The 19,716-nt window shown below is 38.8% G+C and overlaps 1 protein-coding gene across 8 annotated transcripts in view; it reads left to right on the top strand.

Moving 5' to 3' along the window:
- PBRM1 (polybromo 1) overlaps window positions 1-19,716 on the top strand; it is an 87,000-nt gene that overhangs the window by 21,225 nt on the left and 46,059 nt on the right. For all 8 annotated transcript variants that reach the window (XM_084633375.1, XM_084633374.1, XM_084633377.1 and 5 more), the window contains one exon: window positions 5,543-5,759. In XM_084633375.1, coding sequence (XP_084489501.1) covers window positions 5,543-5,759 — 217 coding nt within the window. The remainder of the gene's footprint in view (window positions 1-5,542; window positions 5,760-19,716) is intronic.

The following is a 19,716-nucleotide window of genomic DNA, read 5'->3' on the forward strand; positions in this document are numbered from 1 at the left end:
ATTTTATATAATTCAAATCAGTTTTAATAGATTACAGTAAGCTTAGACCTTAACATAGGTTGTCATAATTTCAACTTTAATTTTAAGTAGGTTTATTTTTAAAAGAAAAATGTATTTAATTTAAAATAAAAATCAATTTTTAATTTTTTTAAAATTCACTGAATTTATCCACCCCGCAACACAAACATTTTATAAAATGTTACCAAGAACCTGAAACAGGCCTTTCTGAGAGGCTTTTTATAGCCTTCCAGTAAGTGGTTTAGTGTCCTAAGGGCAAGTAGGTCTAATTAGTACTTGGGGTTGTTTTGTATTTTTATTGTTGTGCCCACACGGTAAGGGTGATCATCTGTCCGTAGTAACTCATGGCTTATAGTCGTTTTAGATGGAGGGGCTGGGCTGTTCTTTCTGTCACACTCTGCAGAAGATGCTTAGTGAGAATTTGTCACAGTCTTTCTATATCCCCTTCCAAATGTTCTTGCAGAGCATTCACCGGCCAACCTATTTAATTGCTGACTGTGAAGGGGAAAGAGAAAGGACCACTGGCATTTAAAAAAATGTTGAACAGAATGAACAATTTTCTTATCTGTGCTACAGATAGACTTAAAATTCTTTGGATTTATATTGCTAATTTTTTCATTCACTTTTACCATTTATGTCATTAGTTTACTTAAGCATTTATCTCCATTTGGAGAATAAAAATGAACCAGCCTGTTTCACTCTTCATTTTATGCATGGTTGCTCATGCACAGCAAAATGTGACAGTATCTCGGGTTTAAAACATTGCAGGGTAATTTTTTTTAATGTTTTTATTTTAATTAAAACAAATTAATGGAAACATAACTACTCATCTTAGCTTTACAAAAAGTTAATTTTACAAATGTAAATTGTGTGCTTGATTTCACCTGCCAATGTCCTCTGAATCATTTGCAGTTATTACCCTGGTTATTATTAAAGGGTGGATACTGGAGAGGAGTGTTTTAGTTTTAAAACTTTTAGCTGCACAGGTTAGTGCTATAAATATTCATTGTTAGGTCTGTTGCCATTATTTCCCAAAGGTGGGATTGGGTAGACTGCTTTAGGTGTCTGTTCCACCGTAGTAGTGAGCGTTTCTTTGAAGCCACTGCATAGCTACAAAGGTGTGCCCTCCCACTCCCTTGTGTCTGAGTAGTCTGGGAGTTGTCATGCAGCTGAACACTCCTGTGGACCATCAGTTTCAGATTGGAAAGGAAAGATAACACTAGTGTGTCATATGACCTGGCTGTCTACTGACTTATAATTTGTTTAATATCTCTTTGCTTAAATGGGATAGAAAGCTGAAACATGGTCAGGCTATGCTTAACCGTAATGACAATGTCTGCTGGAAACTTGATATGACCATTAGAGGACTGTCTTTTGTGTCACTGATCCAATGGGACTCCTACCAAGCTTTCATTCAAACTACAGTTTGGGGATCAGGAGTCTGCTTTGATGATGATAACTTTTAACTGTACAAAAGTATGTAAGGATCTAGTTTTTATGTCTGTCTGGTACAATTAAATTACAGTTATTTAGATGTTTTGTAGGTTTAGTGATTTTGTACACACACATCTTCTCCTTATGGTTCATGTTATAGTGTCTCACGCTATTTTCCTGCACTAAATATATATTTTTTGTAGGGCTGTCAATTAATCGTAGTTAACTTACACAATTAACTAAAAAATATTAATCGTGATTAATTGCAGTTTTAATTTCACTGTTAAACAATAGAATACCAAATGAAATTTATCTCATATTTTGGATGTTTTTCTACATTTTATATATATTGTATTCTGTGTTGTAATTGAAATTAGTGTATATTATTTTTTATTACAAATATATGCACTGTAAAAATGATAAACAAAAGAAATAGTATTTTTCAATTCACCTCATACAAGTGTAGTGCAATCTTTTGTCGTGAAAGTGCAATTTACAAATGTAGATTTTTGTTGTTGTTGTTGTTACACTGTTTTGTTTTTGAGTGCAGTTATGTAAAACTTCAGAGCCTACAAGTCCACTCAGTCCTACTTCTTGTTCAGCCAATCGCTAAGACAAACAGGTTTGTTTACATTTACAGGAGATAATGTTGCCCTCTTCTTATTTACAGTGTCATCAGAAAGTGAGAACAGGCATTTGCATGGTAGCTGGCATTGCAAGGTCTTTATTTGCCAGATATGCTAAACGTTCGTATGCCCCTTCAGGCTTCGGCCACCATTCCAGAGGACATGCTTCCATGCTGATGATGCTCATTAAAAAAATGTGTAAATTAAATTTGTGACTGAGCTCCTTGGGGGAGAATTGTATGTCCCCAGGTCTGTTTTACCCGCATTCTGCCACATATTTGAAGTTATAGCAGTCTCGGATGATGATCCAGCACACTTTATTCATTTTAAGAACACTTTCATGGCAGATTTCACAAAACACAAAGATACCAATGTGAGATTTCTAAAGATAGCTACAGCACTCGACCCAAGGTTTAAGAATCTGAAGTGCCTTCCAAAATCTGAGAGGGACGAGGTGTGGAGCATGCTTTCAGAAGTCTTTAAGAGTCAGACTCCAATGCGGAAACTATGGAATCCGAACCACCAAAAAAGAAAATCAGCCTTCTGCTGGTGGCATCTGACTCAGATAGTGAAAATGAACATACGTCGGGCCGCACTGCTTTGGATTCTTATAGAACAGAACCTGTCATCAGCATGGACCCATGTCCCCTGGAATGGTGGTTGAAGCATGAAGGGACATATGAGTCTTTAGCTCATCTGGCATGAAAATATCTTGCGACGCCAGCTACAACAGTGCCATGCCAACACTTGTTCTCACTTTCAGGTGACATTGTAAACAAGAAGTGGGTAGCGTTATCACCTGCAAATGTAAATGAACTTGTTCAGCCAATCGTTTACACAAACAAGAAGTAGGAATGAACGGACTTGCAGGCTCTAAAATTTTACATTGTTGTATTTTTGAATGAAGTTTTTTTGTACATAATTCTACATTTGTAAGTTCAACTTTCATGATAAAGAGATTGAACTACAGTACTTGTATTAGGTGAATTGAAAAGTATTATTTCTTTTGTTTTTTTTACAGTGCAAATACTTGTAATCAAAAATAAATCTAAAGTGAGCACTGTACACTTTGTATTCTGTGTTGTGAATGAAATCAATATATTTGAAAATCTAGACAACATCCAAAAATATTTAAATAAATGATTTTCTGTTATTAACAGTGCAATTAATCATGCAATTAATCATGATTAATTTTTTTATTGCACAGTTAATCATGATACATTTTTTTAATTGCTTGACACCCCTAATTACTTTCTAGTATCACTTTCATGAGTCTTAGTCCTGAAGTTTATAGATTTGGGGAGAGGGAGAAATACCATTATAAAACATGTTATGGATCATAAGTTTAGGTACTAATCAAAGGGAAGTGGCATAAGTGAATCCTAAGTTGGACAACCCTCAGACTTTATGTAGTCTTTGTTGCTTCCTTTGTGGTACCTTTATTAGAATAAGCTCTTCAGTCCAGGTGTGATAATTTAAGAAGAAACTTAAGAGAACATTTCTCAACACCATAAATATATAGATTTATTTTGAATTTAATCACTTAAACTAACTCCCTTAAGCACATATGAAAATCCCAGCCTCTGTTTACTAATTTCTACTCTTGTAGTGAATTCTGTTCCCAACTGTTCTAACCACTGTTTGTTTAACCTTAGGCAAGTCACTTACAACAAAACTTTCAGTTGTAGATCCTTGGCACATCTGAAATCAGGCACAAGCTGTCTCACATTGAGCGCCCTTAAATCAATGCACACAACGTTCACAGTTCTGTAAATTTTTAAGGCTAGAAGGGACTGTTATGATTTCTAGCTACAGCACTCAACCCAAGGATACCCCCTGCATGACACAGGTCAGAACTTCTCCAAGTGATTCTTACATCAAGCCTATGATTGCTGGTGGAGCTAGAGCATATCTCTAAAATTAGTGACTATTTTCTGAAAATGTGCTTGTTAACTTTGAGCTTCAGTTCCCCTACTTCACAGGATTTTGAGGCTTGCAAATTTCTTTATTATTCAAGGTTTAAGTAAGTACCTATATACACAGAAAATAAAAACTACTGCAGATTTCTCATTCTGTCTCCATTATGCACATTTCCATATCCATGTGAACGTCAAATCTTAATATGTAAATCATCAGTTCAATCCAAGAATAAGCTATATTTGATAAAATGTCATTGTTTATATTAGTTCTAGGGCTTTTGAAAAAGTAAATAGCATCCTTGGGGGTGTGTGTGTGTCCCTTTTTGAGTAATCATCACGTTTAAAAACCAGCTGCTTGGATTTATGTAGTTTGAGAGAGAAAGAATGTGTTGTGATTATTTCACAAACATGAGTGCTCTAACATTAAGTGTTGAAGATATATATACAGGCTCACACATGGAAAACTCTCTATTGGAACTGATTATTATATGTTTAAATTCTTAGGATAACCCAAAAAATTGTTCCTGTAGTCCATTAGTATTTTCTCATGGGACACCTCAGTTAAAAAATAATATATATATATTCCCATGGGGAAAGTAATCAAGTCCCTTTATGCTCATGAATGTCCAGGGATGTGTAAGAGGAGTGCCATGTTGTCCACACCATGTTATTAGATATTCATAGATTTTGCAAATTATCTCACTTTCTAGCGTTTCTAAAGATTTTAATGTATGCTTGCAGCACAAGGGGTTTGTAACCTCCTTTAATTGGGTTCATAAATATTTCCTATGTTATTTGAAGGATTATTCCTCCTTTCCTTAAAGAATTCCTTCAGCATCTTTCTTATATGCAACAGATATTATGCCTCACCAACAGTGGATTGCTCCTGTCCAGGCTATTTTGTAACACTCCAGTGTGTGTTCTTACTCTCCTTCACTCATGTGTGCAGTCATTTCCGTTTAGAAAAGTACAGAATGCAACCCTGTAGCATGATGGCAAATAATACAATTCTCCAATTGTAATTTAATGTTGTTGGCTTGGTTATTAAATAAGCAGACAGCTAATTTCTTCACCAGTTTGTGTTTGAATGGTCTTAGTCTGTATTCTCAGGTACAGCACATTACAGTAATCCCATCTGACAGTGTTAAAGGCATGAGGTCTGCACCTGGTAAAGCACGCAATCTGCTTGCCAAGTCAAAGTTCCTCTGAGCCAGTGGCTCTTTGGGCTGACATGGTTAAGAGACATCAGTTTCATAGCCAGCGGTACACAAGCGAGTGGTGCAGCCAGCATCACGCCTGACTGCTTTTGAATGTCCTAATCCAATGGATCAGATGTGTATTTTATTACCTGGTCATCCAGAAGCAGCAGATAGCATATGATATCCCTCCCAAAATTATAAAGCGGAGTATTAAAAAGTGAGTAAATTCCCCCACTTGTGGGTCAGGCATTACCTCATTTATTATTTTTAAAGTCAAACAGTCAAAACAACAGAGCTTTATGTGCTTGCCCATTGGTTTCTCTACTTCCTTCTTTCTTTTTTACAGCTGCTGCCCGTTATGAAGAAGGAGAGTCTGAAGCAGAGAGCATCACTTCCTTTATGGATACTTCTAACCCTCTTTATCAGCTTTATGATACGGTTAGAAACTGCCGAAATAACCAGGGTCAGCTTATATCAGAACCCTTTTTCCATTTGCCTTCCAAGAAAAAATATCCAGATTATTATCAGCAAATCAAAATGCCTGTTTCATTGAAGCAAATCAGGTAAGAAAACATGAAGTGTAAACTATATTTGCTGGGCTTGAGCACATTGAAGAGCTACTTTTATTACTGGCCTGTTATACCATGAACTAATTCTTGTTTTTTATATATATATATAAAAAAAAATATGTCTTGGTAAGCAGATCCGTACGTTTACTATATGTTACTTGGATTTGTTCTGCAATTGCTGTCATAGATTAAGTAGTTCAAAGAATTCCGTGTATTTTGCCTTTTAAATTGATCTGCATCCATCTTCTGACCTTCCTTTGTAGATGCCTTCTGTTTGTATTTTTTCACTTGTTTTAATTGAAATTAAGGTGTAGGACTCAGAGTCCTGAAGGTTGAGCTACCTTGTTACCAAACAGGTACAGAATGGCTAGTGATAGAACAAGCTTCCACACAATACCCATAGTGTTGTTTGTCCTGGACCTTGTGAGATACTGGTATAGGAGCAAGAAGATGGTTTTATCTCTAGTCATTCTGTCTTTGTCCCTCTGCTTAGACAACCACCAAGGTGTAAATTGTTACACTCTTTTTGGTGTAATAATACATAATGACTTCAAAGGAGTTACTTTGCTTGTAATTTATTGTAACTGAGATTTCAGTCTGGCCCATGGTTCCTTTTGCTGTACAATATCTTCATTTTTTCATATTTTATTTGCATGCACACACACACATTACTGTTGTAGCAATTACATTGCTTATGGAAGTAATAAATGCATCTTGGTGTTGTGTAAATGTTATTTTTTTTATTCAAACTGGAGAGAAGGGCCTGAAATTCATGTATGCTGTATATAGCAAAAGTGAATTTTCATATTAGCTTTATCTTGTTCACTGACTGGTGAAATGTGGTATTTATCTGTCTGCTGCACCTTGGTTAAATCTTGGATTATATTCAGTCAACACTTAAATTGCCATGTAATCTTTGCATATTTGTATGGACAAAAATTCTTCCAAAGGCGCATGTGCATCCTTAAATGCATGTGAGTTTAACTATATAAAGACTTGCAGAGTTAAACACTGGAATAAATTGCCTAGGGAGGTTGTGGAATCTCTGTAATTAGAGATTTTTAAGAGCAGGCTAGACAAACACCTGTCAGGGATGGTCTAGGTAATACTTAATCGTGTCATGAGTGCAGAGGACTGGACCAGAAGACCTCTTGAGGTCCCTTTCAGTCCTACGATCCTATAGGGAAAATAAAGCAGATTGGGTCCTAACAATACTTTTTTACATCTTCAAACTTCTGTGTATTTGTTAATTTTTGTGAGGTACTTACTTAAATAGTATCTCTTCAATTCACAGATGGGGGGGGAAAGGAGACAGAAAGGTTATATGCCACAGAAGACAGAAGTCTGTGGCAAACAAAGTGTGGTACTCCTGGCTCCTCAGTGACTCTCAACCTTTTCAGACTACTGTACCCCTTTCAGGAGTCTGATTAGAGTTGCCTATCACAAAGTTTCATCTCACTTTTAAAAACTACTTGCTTACAAAATCAGACATAAAAATACAACAGTGTCACAGCATGTTACTACTGAAAAATGGTTTACTTTCTCATTTTTACCATATAATTATAAAACAATTGTTTTGTAAATATTGTACTTACATTTCAGTGTATAGTATATAGAACAGTATAAACAAATAATTGTCTTTATGAAATTTTAGTTTGTAGTGACTTTGCTAGTGGTTTTTGTGTAGCCTGTTGTAAAGGTCTAGATGAGTTGATTTACCCCCTGGAAGACCTCTACATACCCCGAGCGGTACACGTACCCCTGGTTGAGAAGCACTGAGCTAGACTATATTGCCAGAGAGGGACCTGAGGGTCCATGAAGCCTGTGGCCATGCTCACACGCTCTCCCTTCTCCATCCTCAGGTCCCCAAATTTGGGGGGCCTTGTAAATGTTAAGGCTAATTTCAAGTTATCTCTGAAATGAAAAAAAACCCTGTATCCTTGAAAGCATAAAGCTGCTTACGAGTGGAGAGAATTGGTGATAGTGAGTGTCCGTTTAAAAGAAACAGTTATCTACATTTCACCCAATCCAGTCATGCCCAACAATGGTCGTGTGAGCCTGTGAAACCATCTTTTGAGCTTAGAGTGGATTCATGATCATGTTTGGATGTGAGAAGTAGTGTTACTTGTGGTGCTGCTGATGGCATTAGTCCTCTGACAGCAAGTTCCCCCCCGGCTAGCTGCCGGCAACAGAACTGGCTCTTCTGTGGAGCTGTTGTAGGATCTGGAAAAAGAGTCCTGGCACAGTATATTGAGAGATGGTATTGTCTAGTGGACTTGAGGACAGACTGAGCAGAGAACAAGACAGAAAGAAAGGTGGGAGCAAAGCAAACAGAACAGAAGAAGGATGAGAGGAGTAGAAGAGAGTGTAACTTGGAAGAGAGTAAGTATGACTAACAGAGGATAAAGCAAATATGAGAAAGAAAGAATAAGTGTAAGGGGATGCATCTTATCTGAGAGAGTACAGAAGAAAGAAACAGTAGATATAGTGTGGAGATTGATTGATTGTGTTAGGCATAGAAGGAAAGAAAGGGGATAAATAGGGGCTGGAAGAAAGGGAATCAGAAATAACACAAATTAAATTTGCTGTGATAAAATAGCTACCTCATACTATTTTTATTGAATATATCTGGCAGACATTGGTTTCTGTAAGTTTGGTAAAGGGCAATGGGGTAGATATTTTGAGAATTTAAGTTAATAATGCTGGCTACTCTGGATTCTATAGTCAAAAAATTGGAAGAACAGACAGGAAATAGTTTAAAATTCACCATAATGTGAACACAGTCACCTGGGAAACGGGGCATACTAGAACTTCAGTTTACCTTAAATAATTGTCCTTTGAATAAAATTTTAAAATGCTGGCAACTATGAAACCGAAGAGAAGCAGATTAGTTCATTTTAAACAACAGAAAAAGCTTAAATTTTGGGATAATCTTCTAGCCACTACCACTTTTTAATGTATTAAATTGGGAGATGGGGGAGGGGGGAGTTGCACATGCCCTAAGAATAATCATGCCACCTCTTCCCTTCCCCCACCCCCAAAAAGTCATAAAGCAAGTTCTGTGCAGGATTGTGATAAATCGTGGACAGGAGGTAGTTAAGTTGAAAAATCTGCCTGTCTACCACAAAATGCTACGGCCAAGTTGTACATGCTCCTAAATTAAGAATACTTAAAGAATAAACTAATCAACAAAACCCTAGCACCACCACCCCTGGTAATCAGATATCCCAGTTCATATTTTTGTTTGAATGGATAACATCCAAACATTCTGTTTTAATGCATATGCACAGGAAGAGTGTTAAGGTTTTCTTGGAAGCTATTAACTCAATTTTTGTGTGATAAGTGTCTCATCCTTCAGATTTACATTAACACACTACTGACTGTGTATATATAATGGTATAGTAAATGTTACCAGCTGGTCAAACACATTTTGATCTGTAATTTAAAAGTGAAGAACACTGGACCCTCGCTAGAACGTGCGTCTACATAACTCAAATTCGGACATAACGTGGTTGCGGCCATGGATCCCAAATTTAAGTACTGTAAAGTACAATTTTTTTGAGTATAGACACAATAAATCAACCACTGAGCGCTCTCCTGTCCACTCTAGTACTCCACCAGAATGAGGAGCGCAAGCGCAGTCACCGGGAGAGCATCAGCTATTCACGTAGCTGAAGTTGCTTATCTTAGATTGACCCCACATGGTAGTGTAGACAAGCTCTAAGATGATTGCTGTAGGCCTAGAATGCCATACAAATGTAATGTAATAAAAATTTACAGGTTACAGTAGTTATCTTTAGAAAGATGTCAAAAATGTCGGGCAAAAGGAAGGCTTACTCGATGCAGGAGAAATTGGACGCTATCCAACGACTTAGAAATGGCGAAACCCAGGCAAAGATTAGCCGCGATATTGGCATTAATGAGTCCGCCTTTCGTGGATGGCTAAAGAATGCTGACAAGCTCGGAACTTACATTCATAACCTGGATGAAGAGCATGGCCTTCAAAGAAAACGAGCCCATTTAGCGAATGATGCCGTTCTTGATTCTGCAGTGTACATGTGGTTTGTGCAAGAACAGCAGAAAGGCATTCCAATCTCTGGTCCGCTTATAGCCATGCAAGTGGAAAAATTCGACCGGGAACATAATGTCGAATTCAGCAATTTTAAGGCGAGTTCGCGTTGGCTATGGCGATTTCAGAAAAGACACTGAATCTCTCAGATTGCAGTTTCGGGAGAAAATCGCTCTTCTGATGACAACGACACACAATCGTACCCTGCGAAGCTGAGGGAAATTTTACAGGCAGAGGGTTACTCGGAGGAACAGGTTTCAGAGTAACAGCCATGTTAGTCTGTCTTCGCAAAAAGAAAAGGAGTACTTGTGGCACCTTTAGAGACTAACCAATTTATTTGAGCATGAGCTTTCATGAGCTACAGCTCACTTCATCGGATGCATACCGTGGAAACTGCAGGAGACATTAGATACACACAGAGACCATGAACCAATACCTCCTCCCACCCCACTGTCCTGCTGGTAATAGCTTATCTAAAGTGATCATCAAGTTGGGCCATTTCCAGCACAAATCCAGGTTTTCTCACCCTCCGCCCCTCCCCACACAAACTCACTCTCCTGCTGGTCTCTGTGTGTATATAATGTCTTCTGCAGTTTCCACGTATGCATCCGATGAAGTGAGCTGTAGCTCACGAAAGCTCATGCTCAAATAAATTGGTTAGTCTCTAAGGTGCCACAAGTACTCCTTTTCTTTTTTCGGAGGAACAGGTTTACAATGCAGACGAAACAGGAATTTATTATAAAATGTTGCCCGATAAAACCCTGGCTGTCAGAACAGATGAACGTAAGAAAGAAGGATATAAACAGGCAAAAGATCGCCTTACTTTATTGTTTTGTGTGAATGCAACAGGCAAGCATAAATTAAAACCGTTGTGCATTGGAAAGTCTCGCATGCCTTGGTGCTTTCATCACATAAATGTGAATTGCCTGCCGTTTTTGTACAAGAACTCCAAAAATTCCTGGATGACGAGAGATTTTTGAACAATGGTTCTTCACTGAATTTTTCTCTTCGGGCAAAATGCTTAGAAGAAAAGGCCTTCTTTTGCTAAACAACTCTCCAGCACATCCTCCAGCAGAAAGACTCAGAATCCGTGATGGTAAAATACAGGTTTAATACTTACCTAAAAACACGACTTCCAAAATCCAGCCGCTTGATCAAGGTGTTATCGCCATTTTTAAGCAGCACTATCGACGGAACTTCGTACAACAAATGATAGAAAGCAAGTTGTCTGACACCAATTTTCTGAAGAAGTTGACTATAAAAGCCTTCTTTTACATAGGCAGCGATTCCTGGAATTTATTACGTGCTGAAACAATAAACCACTGTTGGATGGTGGGACTGAGAGAGTCGTTTGGCCACCCGCTCCTGGAAGAAAATGAAGAAAGCAGATCACAGTCTGACGAGGAATTCGACTTCGAGGGATTTACAGAGGAGGAAGTTGGAAGAACAGACATGGAGTGGATGCAGGAGCTGTGCCAGCAACTGTCCGGGCTCAGAGTAACTGTTCTGCCACAAAATATCGAGTCCTGGATAAGAGGCGACGATGAAGCAGGAGAATTTTATCCCATTGCTGAAAGTCTAACGGATGACCAAATTCTTCAGGCAGTACGACCAAACAACATTCCAGAAGCTGAAGAATTGGCCTTCACTGTGGAATAAGAAAAGGAAGATGAAGTGGGCGTCGTTCCAACGTCAACTGCGACCGCAGTTAGTTTAGAGACTGCTTTGAGACGCAAGACGTTGAGCCTATAAAAATTATGCAGCTACATAGTCTTTTGCAGTTTGCTAAGCAGAAGCAGCACAGCAGCAAGAAGCAAAAGCAACTCACTGACTTTTTAAAGAAAAACTAGACTAGTTTATTGTAATGTCTACTTTAAATCTCTAATAAAGCAACACTTTTTTTTTTCTCGTTTATTATTTCCTTCAAGTAGGAGTTTATTTTCTAAGGTTTTCTATACTTTATGGATATGACATTTACTGTACACAGTATTTCATTTTAACACGGTCCCCACTATAACGCGGTACTTGACATGGATCCCAAATCCCGCGTTCTAGCGAGGGTCCGGTGTCATTACAGCAAATAGAGGAATAAAACATGACAGTTCACTTGAATGATGAGGAAAAGGGTGGTATTTAATGGGAACTGATGTTTGAATAAAGGAATGAATGCACGATTAGATGATCCTGATGGTTCCGTCTGACCTTAAAGTCTAAGAGATGTATATATAGAGCACAGCACTTTTTTGCAGTTTAGATTACAAAATACAGTCTCTTTCAGAAATACAGAAAGAAGTTGCTTGGTGTTAAAATTTGTCAGCCTGTTATGTTTAAACTAAATGATCATTTGCTTTGTAAGTTAGAGCCTTCTTACAATGTGGGTAAGACTGACATACCTTTTTTTAGTTCAGTGTATTTAGAAGTCAAACTTTCTAGCTGTTACATTCATTTGTTTGTTCATTCTGAAAAATAATGCACTTCTGTGTGTGTTACTATTCATGTATTTTAAAAAAGTGGGGAAAATATACCTTCCTTGAATATTCATGAATACTCTGAAAGAGAAATTATAATAATTAGTCTTGCTTGGTTAAAATGATTTGTAAATATTCGCAGCTTTTGGAGCTTTATAAAGTGTCATTTCCTTTTGGCCAGATTACTAGCAAAGCTTTGCAGAATGTTACATGCATTTCATGTAACATGCTCTTCAGTAAAAGTTTGTATAACTTATTTTTAATATGTTAGCAAATGTTTCCAGTGCACATTCATACTCTTTTTTTTTTTTGTGTCATCTTTAATGTGGTATAAAAAAAGAGTTTGGCATTTCAAAAACTACTGAGAATAGAGAAAGAAAAGAAAAAGAGACTGCATTCTTCTTCCTTGAATTCTTTCACTCAGAGGTGGAGGTCAAACCCGCACGGTTCTAAATGTATGTTTTATTGAACAGATTTTGATGTTTAATCCTTCCTTAGCTTTTTGCATTTTCCAAGGATTCTTCACATGGTATGCCTTCAGAATAAGGAAAAATAGGTAACATGCAATTTGTTCATTAGAACCCTGTTTCCAGGACAGACCTAGACAAATTGTCTGTCTGTTTGAATGTGGAGCAGGTATCTTTTTGTCCTTAAATTTCACAAATGAAAGAGTGATCAGCTACTGGTAGAACTTGTGATGGATAGAGTGCTGATTCCGTTCCTTTCACGTTCTAATCATATAGAGGTCCAAAGCAAGGAAGATGTCATGCCAAGGTTAATTTGGGCTCATTGGACTTTAAAGCTGTTCCCAGATTTCAGCAGCAAAAGAATGAACTAATCTTTCTCATTTTGTTTAAGAGGAAAGTATTTTCAAATGCAGTACATGTTTCCAGCATATCCTTGGGATCTTTAGATGTTGGATCAGAAGAGACTAAACTTGTTCTTGAGCTTGTTCTTTGAAATCTTTCCATACCAACACCATCAACCATGTACTTTAGATTTTTCCTGGGTTTTCTTTATATAAAGGTTAGCATACATAGGGTTTACTGAGTTACAGCAGTGTACTGCTGAATAGGGCTATGATTCTGGGTAGTTTAAGCCTCACTGTATAAAATAAGCGAATGAAAAGGGTCTGTAACCACTGAAAGTAGCCAAGTTGAGATATTTAATTTTCTGCTGAAGGCATATCTCATTCTGTAGAGCTGGAAAAGTCATGATACTTAAGTTTTATTAACTTTGAGTAGAATTAGATTTGTTAAAAGTACTTAGGTCAGGGGTAGACAAAATATGGCCCGCAGGTCAGATCCAGCCCGCAAGTTCCTGCTGGGGAACAGGGTTGGGGGCTTGCCATGCTCCGGCGCTCCAGCCGGGACAGTGGGTCAGGGGCCGCACCACGCATCTTGGGTCTGCTTCGGCACTCCAGCTGGGGTGCTGGGTCGGGGGCCACTCTGGCGCTCCAGTTGGGGGCCGCACCATGTGCCGCTCCTGCCATGGTGCTCCAGTCGGGGGCCGCACCATGTGACTTGGCCCCGCTCCGGCCAGGGCGCAGGATGGGGCTGCACCACGCGGCTGGACCCCGCTCCTGCTCTCCAACCGGGGCCCACTCCACGCATCTCCTGGAAGCCGCAGCATGGCCCCGCTCCGGCTCCTAAGCACTCCAGTGGGAGCTGCGGGGCAGTGCCTGCTGATGGGGCAGCATGCAGAAGTGCCTGGCCACACCTCCGGATAGGAGCCAGAGAAGGGACATGCCACTGCTTCCTGGAGCCGCTTGAGGTAAGCGCTGCTCGGGGCCTGCACCCCTGAGCCTCTCCCCACGCGCTAACCCCCTGCCTCAGCTCTGATCCCCCTCCTGCTCTCCAAACTCCTCGATCCCAGCACGGAGCACCCTCCTGCACCTCAGACCGCTCATCCCCAGCCCCACCACAGAGCCCACACCCTCAGCCGGAACCTGCACACTTTCCTGCACCCCTCCTCCTGCCCCAGCCCTGATCCCCCCCCTCCCACCCTCCAAACCCCCTAAAAGCTGCAGGCTTAACTGAAAACAGCTTAAGAAGTGTTCCTGTCTCCAACACCCAGGTACGCAGCTCCCAGTGGGGTCCAAACCCAAAATAAGTTTGTTTTACTGTGTATAAAGCTTATACAGGGTAAACTCATAAATTGTTCGCCCTCTATAACATTGATAGAGAGATATGCATGGCTGTTTGCCCCCCCCAGGTATTAATACATACTCTGGGCTAATTAATAAGTAAAAAGTGATTTTATTAAATGCAAAAAGTAGGATTTAAGTGGTTCCAAGTAATAACAGGCAGAACAAAGTAAATTACCAAACAAAATAAAATAAAACATGCAAATCTAAACTTAATACAGTAAGAAAGTGATTACAGATGAAATCTCACCCTCAGAGATGTTCCAGTAAGTTTCTTTTACAGACTAGGCTCCTTCTAGTCTGGGTCCAGTAATCACTGAAACCCCCTGTAGTTACTGTCCTTTGTTTCAGTTTCTTTCAGGTATCCTTTGGGGGTGGAGAGGCTATCTCTTGAGCCACCTGAAGACAAAATGGAGGGGTCTCCCAGGGGCTTAAATAGACTTTCTCTTGTGGGTTGAGACCCCCTCTTCTCTCCTATGCAGAATCCAGCTGCAAGCTGGAGTTTTGGAGTCACATAGGCAAGTCACATGTCCATGCGTGACTCAGAACTTTACAGGTGGCAGCCGTTGTTCACATGGTACCTTGAATGTCCCCAGGTAGACTTCTTATGTGGATTGGAGTCTTCCAAGTTTCCATTGTCCGTTAAGTGTTTCTTGATTGGGCACTTAACTTGCAAATTCCTTTCTTAAGAAGCTGACCAAATGCCTTACTAAGGCTACTTAAAATCAAACAAGTACACAGACAATATTCATAACTTCAAATACAAAAATGATACAAGTATACAAATAGGATGAATATATTCAGTAGATCATAACCTTTACAGAATTATATTACATGACATATGTAGCATAAAACATATTCCAGTTATGTCATATATACATTCATAAGCATATTTCCATAAAGCATTATGGGGTGCAACATCACACACCTCTTCAGGTAGTTGAAGGCTGCTATCAGATACCCCCTCACTCTTCTCTTCTGCAGACTAAACAAGCCCAGTTGCCTCAGCCTCTCCTCATAAATCATATGCCCCAGCCCCCTGATCATTTTCATTGCTCTCCACTGGACTCTCTCCAGTTTGTCCACATCCTTTCTGTAGTGGGGGGCCCAAAACTGGATGCAATACTCCAGATGTGGCCTCACCAGTGCCTAACAGAGGGGAATAATCACTTCCCTCGATCTACTAGTAGTGCTCCTACTAATGTAGCCTTCTTGGCAACAAGGGCACGCTGCTGACTCATCTCCAGCTTCTCATCCACTGTAATCCCCAGGACCTTTTTTGCAGAACTCCTGCTTAGTCAATCAGTCCCCAGCCTGTAGTGCTGCATGGGATTCTTCTGTCCTAAGTGCAGGACTCTGCACTTGTCCTTGTTGAACCTCATCAGATTTCTTTTGGCCCTATTCTCTGTGAAAGCCCTTTGTCTCTGAAGTTTAGCTTGTATTTGTTGAACTTCAGAGCACAGTGCAAAAGCCTGTCTATTTGATAACAGCCTTGAGATGGATTATGGTTTGAGGGGTGGGTGAAGAGGGATGCGGGTATGTTGTTGGCTGGTGAGCTAATTTATTGTATCATGCTGCTGGATTAGTGTTCCTATATGCATTGTGAATTTAAATACATTGTTAAGGGGCCTAGAACTTATGTATGATGTGTATTTAAAAATCTAAATAAGATTTTATGAGATCTTTAGAGAGTCTCTAAAGGCTTATCTATACACAGTTCTTGTACCATTTTCAACTAAATAGGTTTAGAAACAGATATGGTTACGTTAGTTCATAACCTGCCCTACCCCAACCATACCCCAATATTGATATAGTTATACCAATATAAATTTACAGAAATAGGATTTACATTGATATAGTTAAATAGGTACAAAAACTGTGTTTAGACCAGCCCTTAATAAAGAGGAATAGCATAAAGAGGTAATGAGGAGAAGATTTTACTGAATAAAGAAATGCGGTATTTGTGGTGTGTATGTAGGTGGAATCCATCGGGAGTCTTCAGAAAGTTGAGCAAAACCTTTCTGCAACACAGCAATCAAAACACATTAACTGTAACTCCCAAACTATAGTCTAGGAAGTCAATTAGGAGACTAGAATTTTTTAAGGTGTGTATTTTCATATTACTGTCTTCCAATGTCTTAAAATTTCTCTAGCTTTCTATAAGAAGACAAATACATCAGTGTTGCACAAGAACATTCACAAGGTATACACTGCTACAATTAAAACAAACTTCAAATTAGTTGGCTCAGCAAATGATTGAGAAGCATGAATATTGCATCTACACACCTTATTTGCTTTCGAGGAGATGAACTTTAGCATAAATGAGTTCTTTATCACAGCCCTAATGATTACCTGTATAGCAAATACTTCAGAATGGAGAAGGGGTAGCTTTTTTCCTTCTCCTCCCACAGCAATAAAGATGGAGGGTACTCTTGCAAATATTTGGAATGTTCTACTTGAAAAAGTATTTACTATTCCTGACTGTCATGATCTTCATAATCATAGTCCCAATAGTCCATCTCTGACTGAGACTAATTCTGCCGTACTGTCAGTGGTGCGCAAACTTGGTGGGGGGGAGGGGAGGGAGGCACAAAGAAACTTCAGCCTTTCGCCCTTTTAAAAAACAAACATACAAATAAAAGCACAGCCTGTCTTATTTTCAGCAATTTGGTAAGTTTCATAACTACAGCAGGTTTGCTATGCCCTTAACATTAATTATGATTCTTATTAATTTTAAAACTCATTTAATGATTAATAATTGATTATTAAAAGACATAAACTGGCAACATATATAATAGCTGAGAGCCTGGAATCTGTAGAATGAGTCAGACACTAATACTAAACCAAATGAATGAATAGTCTCACTTATGCATTTCCCCTGCACCTTCCCATTTAAAAACCTAGTTTCATATTACAAGTAATGCAAAAAACCCAGTTTCAGATTTCAAGTAATGGAGGGGGTGTCCGACAAGTTCCCTGAATGGGAAGGGGTTGCATGGCTGGAAAAGTTTGCATACCACTGGTCTACATCAGTTGTCACAGTCCTCTGAAGAAAGAAATATTAACAAAAAATACTGGTTGGATGCCATCAACATTCCTTGAGAGAGAAGCAGGATACTTATTTGTGGGAACTTCTATCCCATTGCACTCCTCAGTGGACACTTGGAGATAGGGTTTTGATGAATCTTTCATGTATAGGTTCAGTTCTAACTAGTAATTTTAGAAGACTGACAACTTGCTTTATTGATTCCCAATTAGTTTGTGGGAAAAGATGTCAAAGAATAGAATAAAATTACGCTTTAAAAGTGTAAATTGCATGCTTACATTTTCTCCCTTGACAATGCAAATCTGACTTACATACCACATGTAAATCCCATCAGTCAAGCAGTAAGCAAGCAAAAGTCTAGTCATTTTCACATTGGATAATCCCATGTAAATTGGGAAATTAGAATAATGTTAAAACATCCTTCTTTTTAAAAACATCCATTCTTTTGCAGTTTCCTATGACACTTTCTACCCTGTGTTGCCTTGTATATGTCTAATGGTGTATTGTCCTTTTTATATTTAAACGTTCAACAAGGGTATATGTATGTACATGCATGCACACATCACATACTTGTCAATAACTTTGTTAGACTTGAAGAATTTAATATATTTTATTATACAAGATCTATCTTAAAAAAAATGCATACTATCTTCATCAATTTTCTAATTAGTTGGAGTAAAAGCATCCTGTAGTGTTTGATACTACACAAATGGAACGGGCACAAAACTTATATTTTCATGAATATGGAATATTAAATCACCAACTACATCACATAGAAGAGAACTTAAAAAACATCCTGTACGCTTAGCATCTGTTTTTTAATAGTATTTAACTAACTATTAAAAAAAAATCTCTAAAGAATGCATATAAAGAATGCATAGTGCCAAATTCTAGATGTTAATGCAACTGCACAACACGCAACTCAAAACTGAATTTGGCTCATAATTAAATTTGTACTAAAACCTGTTTGTAGTGGATTTTGATAATCTATAATGGAAAAGAGTGATACCTTGCAGTATAGATTGGGAGCGGGGTTGCAAATAGTCAGTCTGCTGCTTATTTATGAGTATTAAAAGTGAGCTAAAGAAGATTTAAAAGAAATTAACAAGCTATTCAGCATTCTAAAGTATTAATAGAATGTGTTGATTTAAAATGATACATTTTAAAGCAAAATGTTAGAAAATAAGTTTCTGTTCCTCTTAATGTTCAGGATCTTGGTTCAGGAGTTTTTCTCCCCCAACAGTAGAGTTCACTGACACGCCAATCTGAACAGGAAAGCTGCATTTGCTCTACTGCATACAGTGGGGAGTGTGCAGATAGGGACCATATGAACTATGCAATTAAAGTGTGATTCTGTTCTGAAAAATGATTATTTAGAAATGACATAGTAGAGATGCATGTTTATGATTCAGTGATTTCCATAACAATTGCAGCTCCTCACCCTGTTTGAACTAGCTGTATTCTCCTCAACCATTGCTGAGAAATGCAGAATCTTGTTTAATAACAGTGGGACTAGATGACTCGGGGAACTGTTAATAGAATACAGCCTTTCATGCTCCTAGGTCACTAATACAGTTTGGTGTTGACCAAAAGTGGTTGCATTTATATTCTGGTAGCACCGAAAGGCCTCCGCCAGCTATGGGGCCAATTGTGGCAGACTCTGTACAAACATAAATGACACTCTCTATTTACAGATTAAAAGACATCACATCAGATGGATGTGACAAACAAGCAGGCCGGGAATGAGGTGTGAGGGAGGTGGGATAACAAAAGTAATAGGATATGATCAATTTTTAGCCAATCATTAGCAATACTCACAACTTGCCTGCCTGCCTAGCACAGTTGCCAACTTTCACACGGTAAATAAGCACCCTGGCTTTCACAATAAGCCCAAAATCAAGCTAATCCCATTTCAAAACAAGGCCAAAACAAGCCAATCCCTAAGAACCCCAACACTCTATGTGACTAGATCCTCCCCCCCCCCCCAACATGCAGTCTGGGATTATGGTGGGCCCGCTGTACACCCCTGACTCTCTCCACCCCCTTGCCCCTGCTTGCTGGGAGCTGCTCAAAAAAAAAAAGCTACAAACCAAAAACTAGCCCATAAACAACTCACAAGGCAATTAAGCCAAAAATAAGATCAATTTCTGCATTTTTTCCAGGGGTTTGGCATGTCTGCTGCCTCGCAATTTGCAGGTATTGTGTGCTATTTGCAGATACCA

Source organism: Lepidochelys olivacea (assembly GCF_965140295.1).
Source record: "Lepidochelys olivacea isolate rLepOli2 genome assembly, chromosome: 7".
Classification (NCBI taxonomy): domain Eukaryota; kingdom Metazoa; phylum Chordata; order Testudines; family Cheloniidae; genus Lepidochelys; species Lepidochelys olivacea.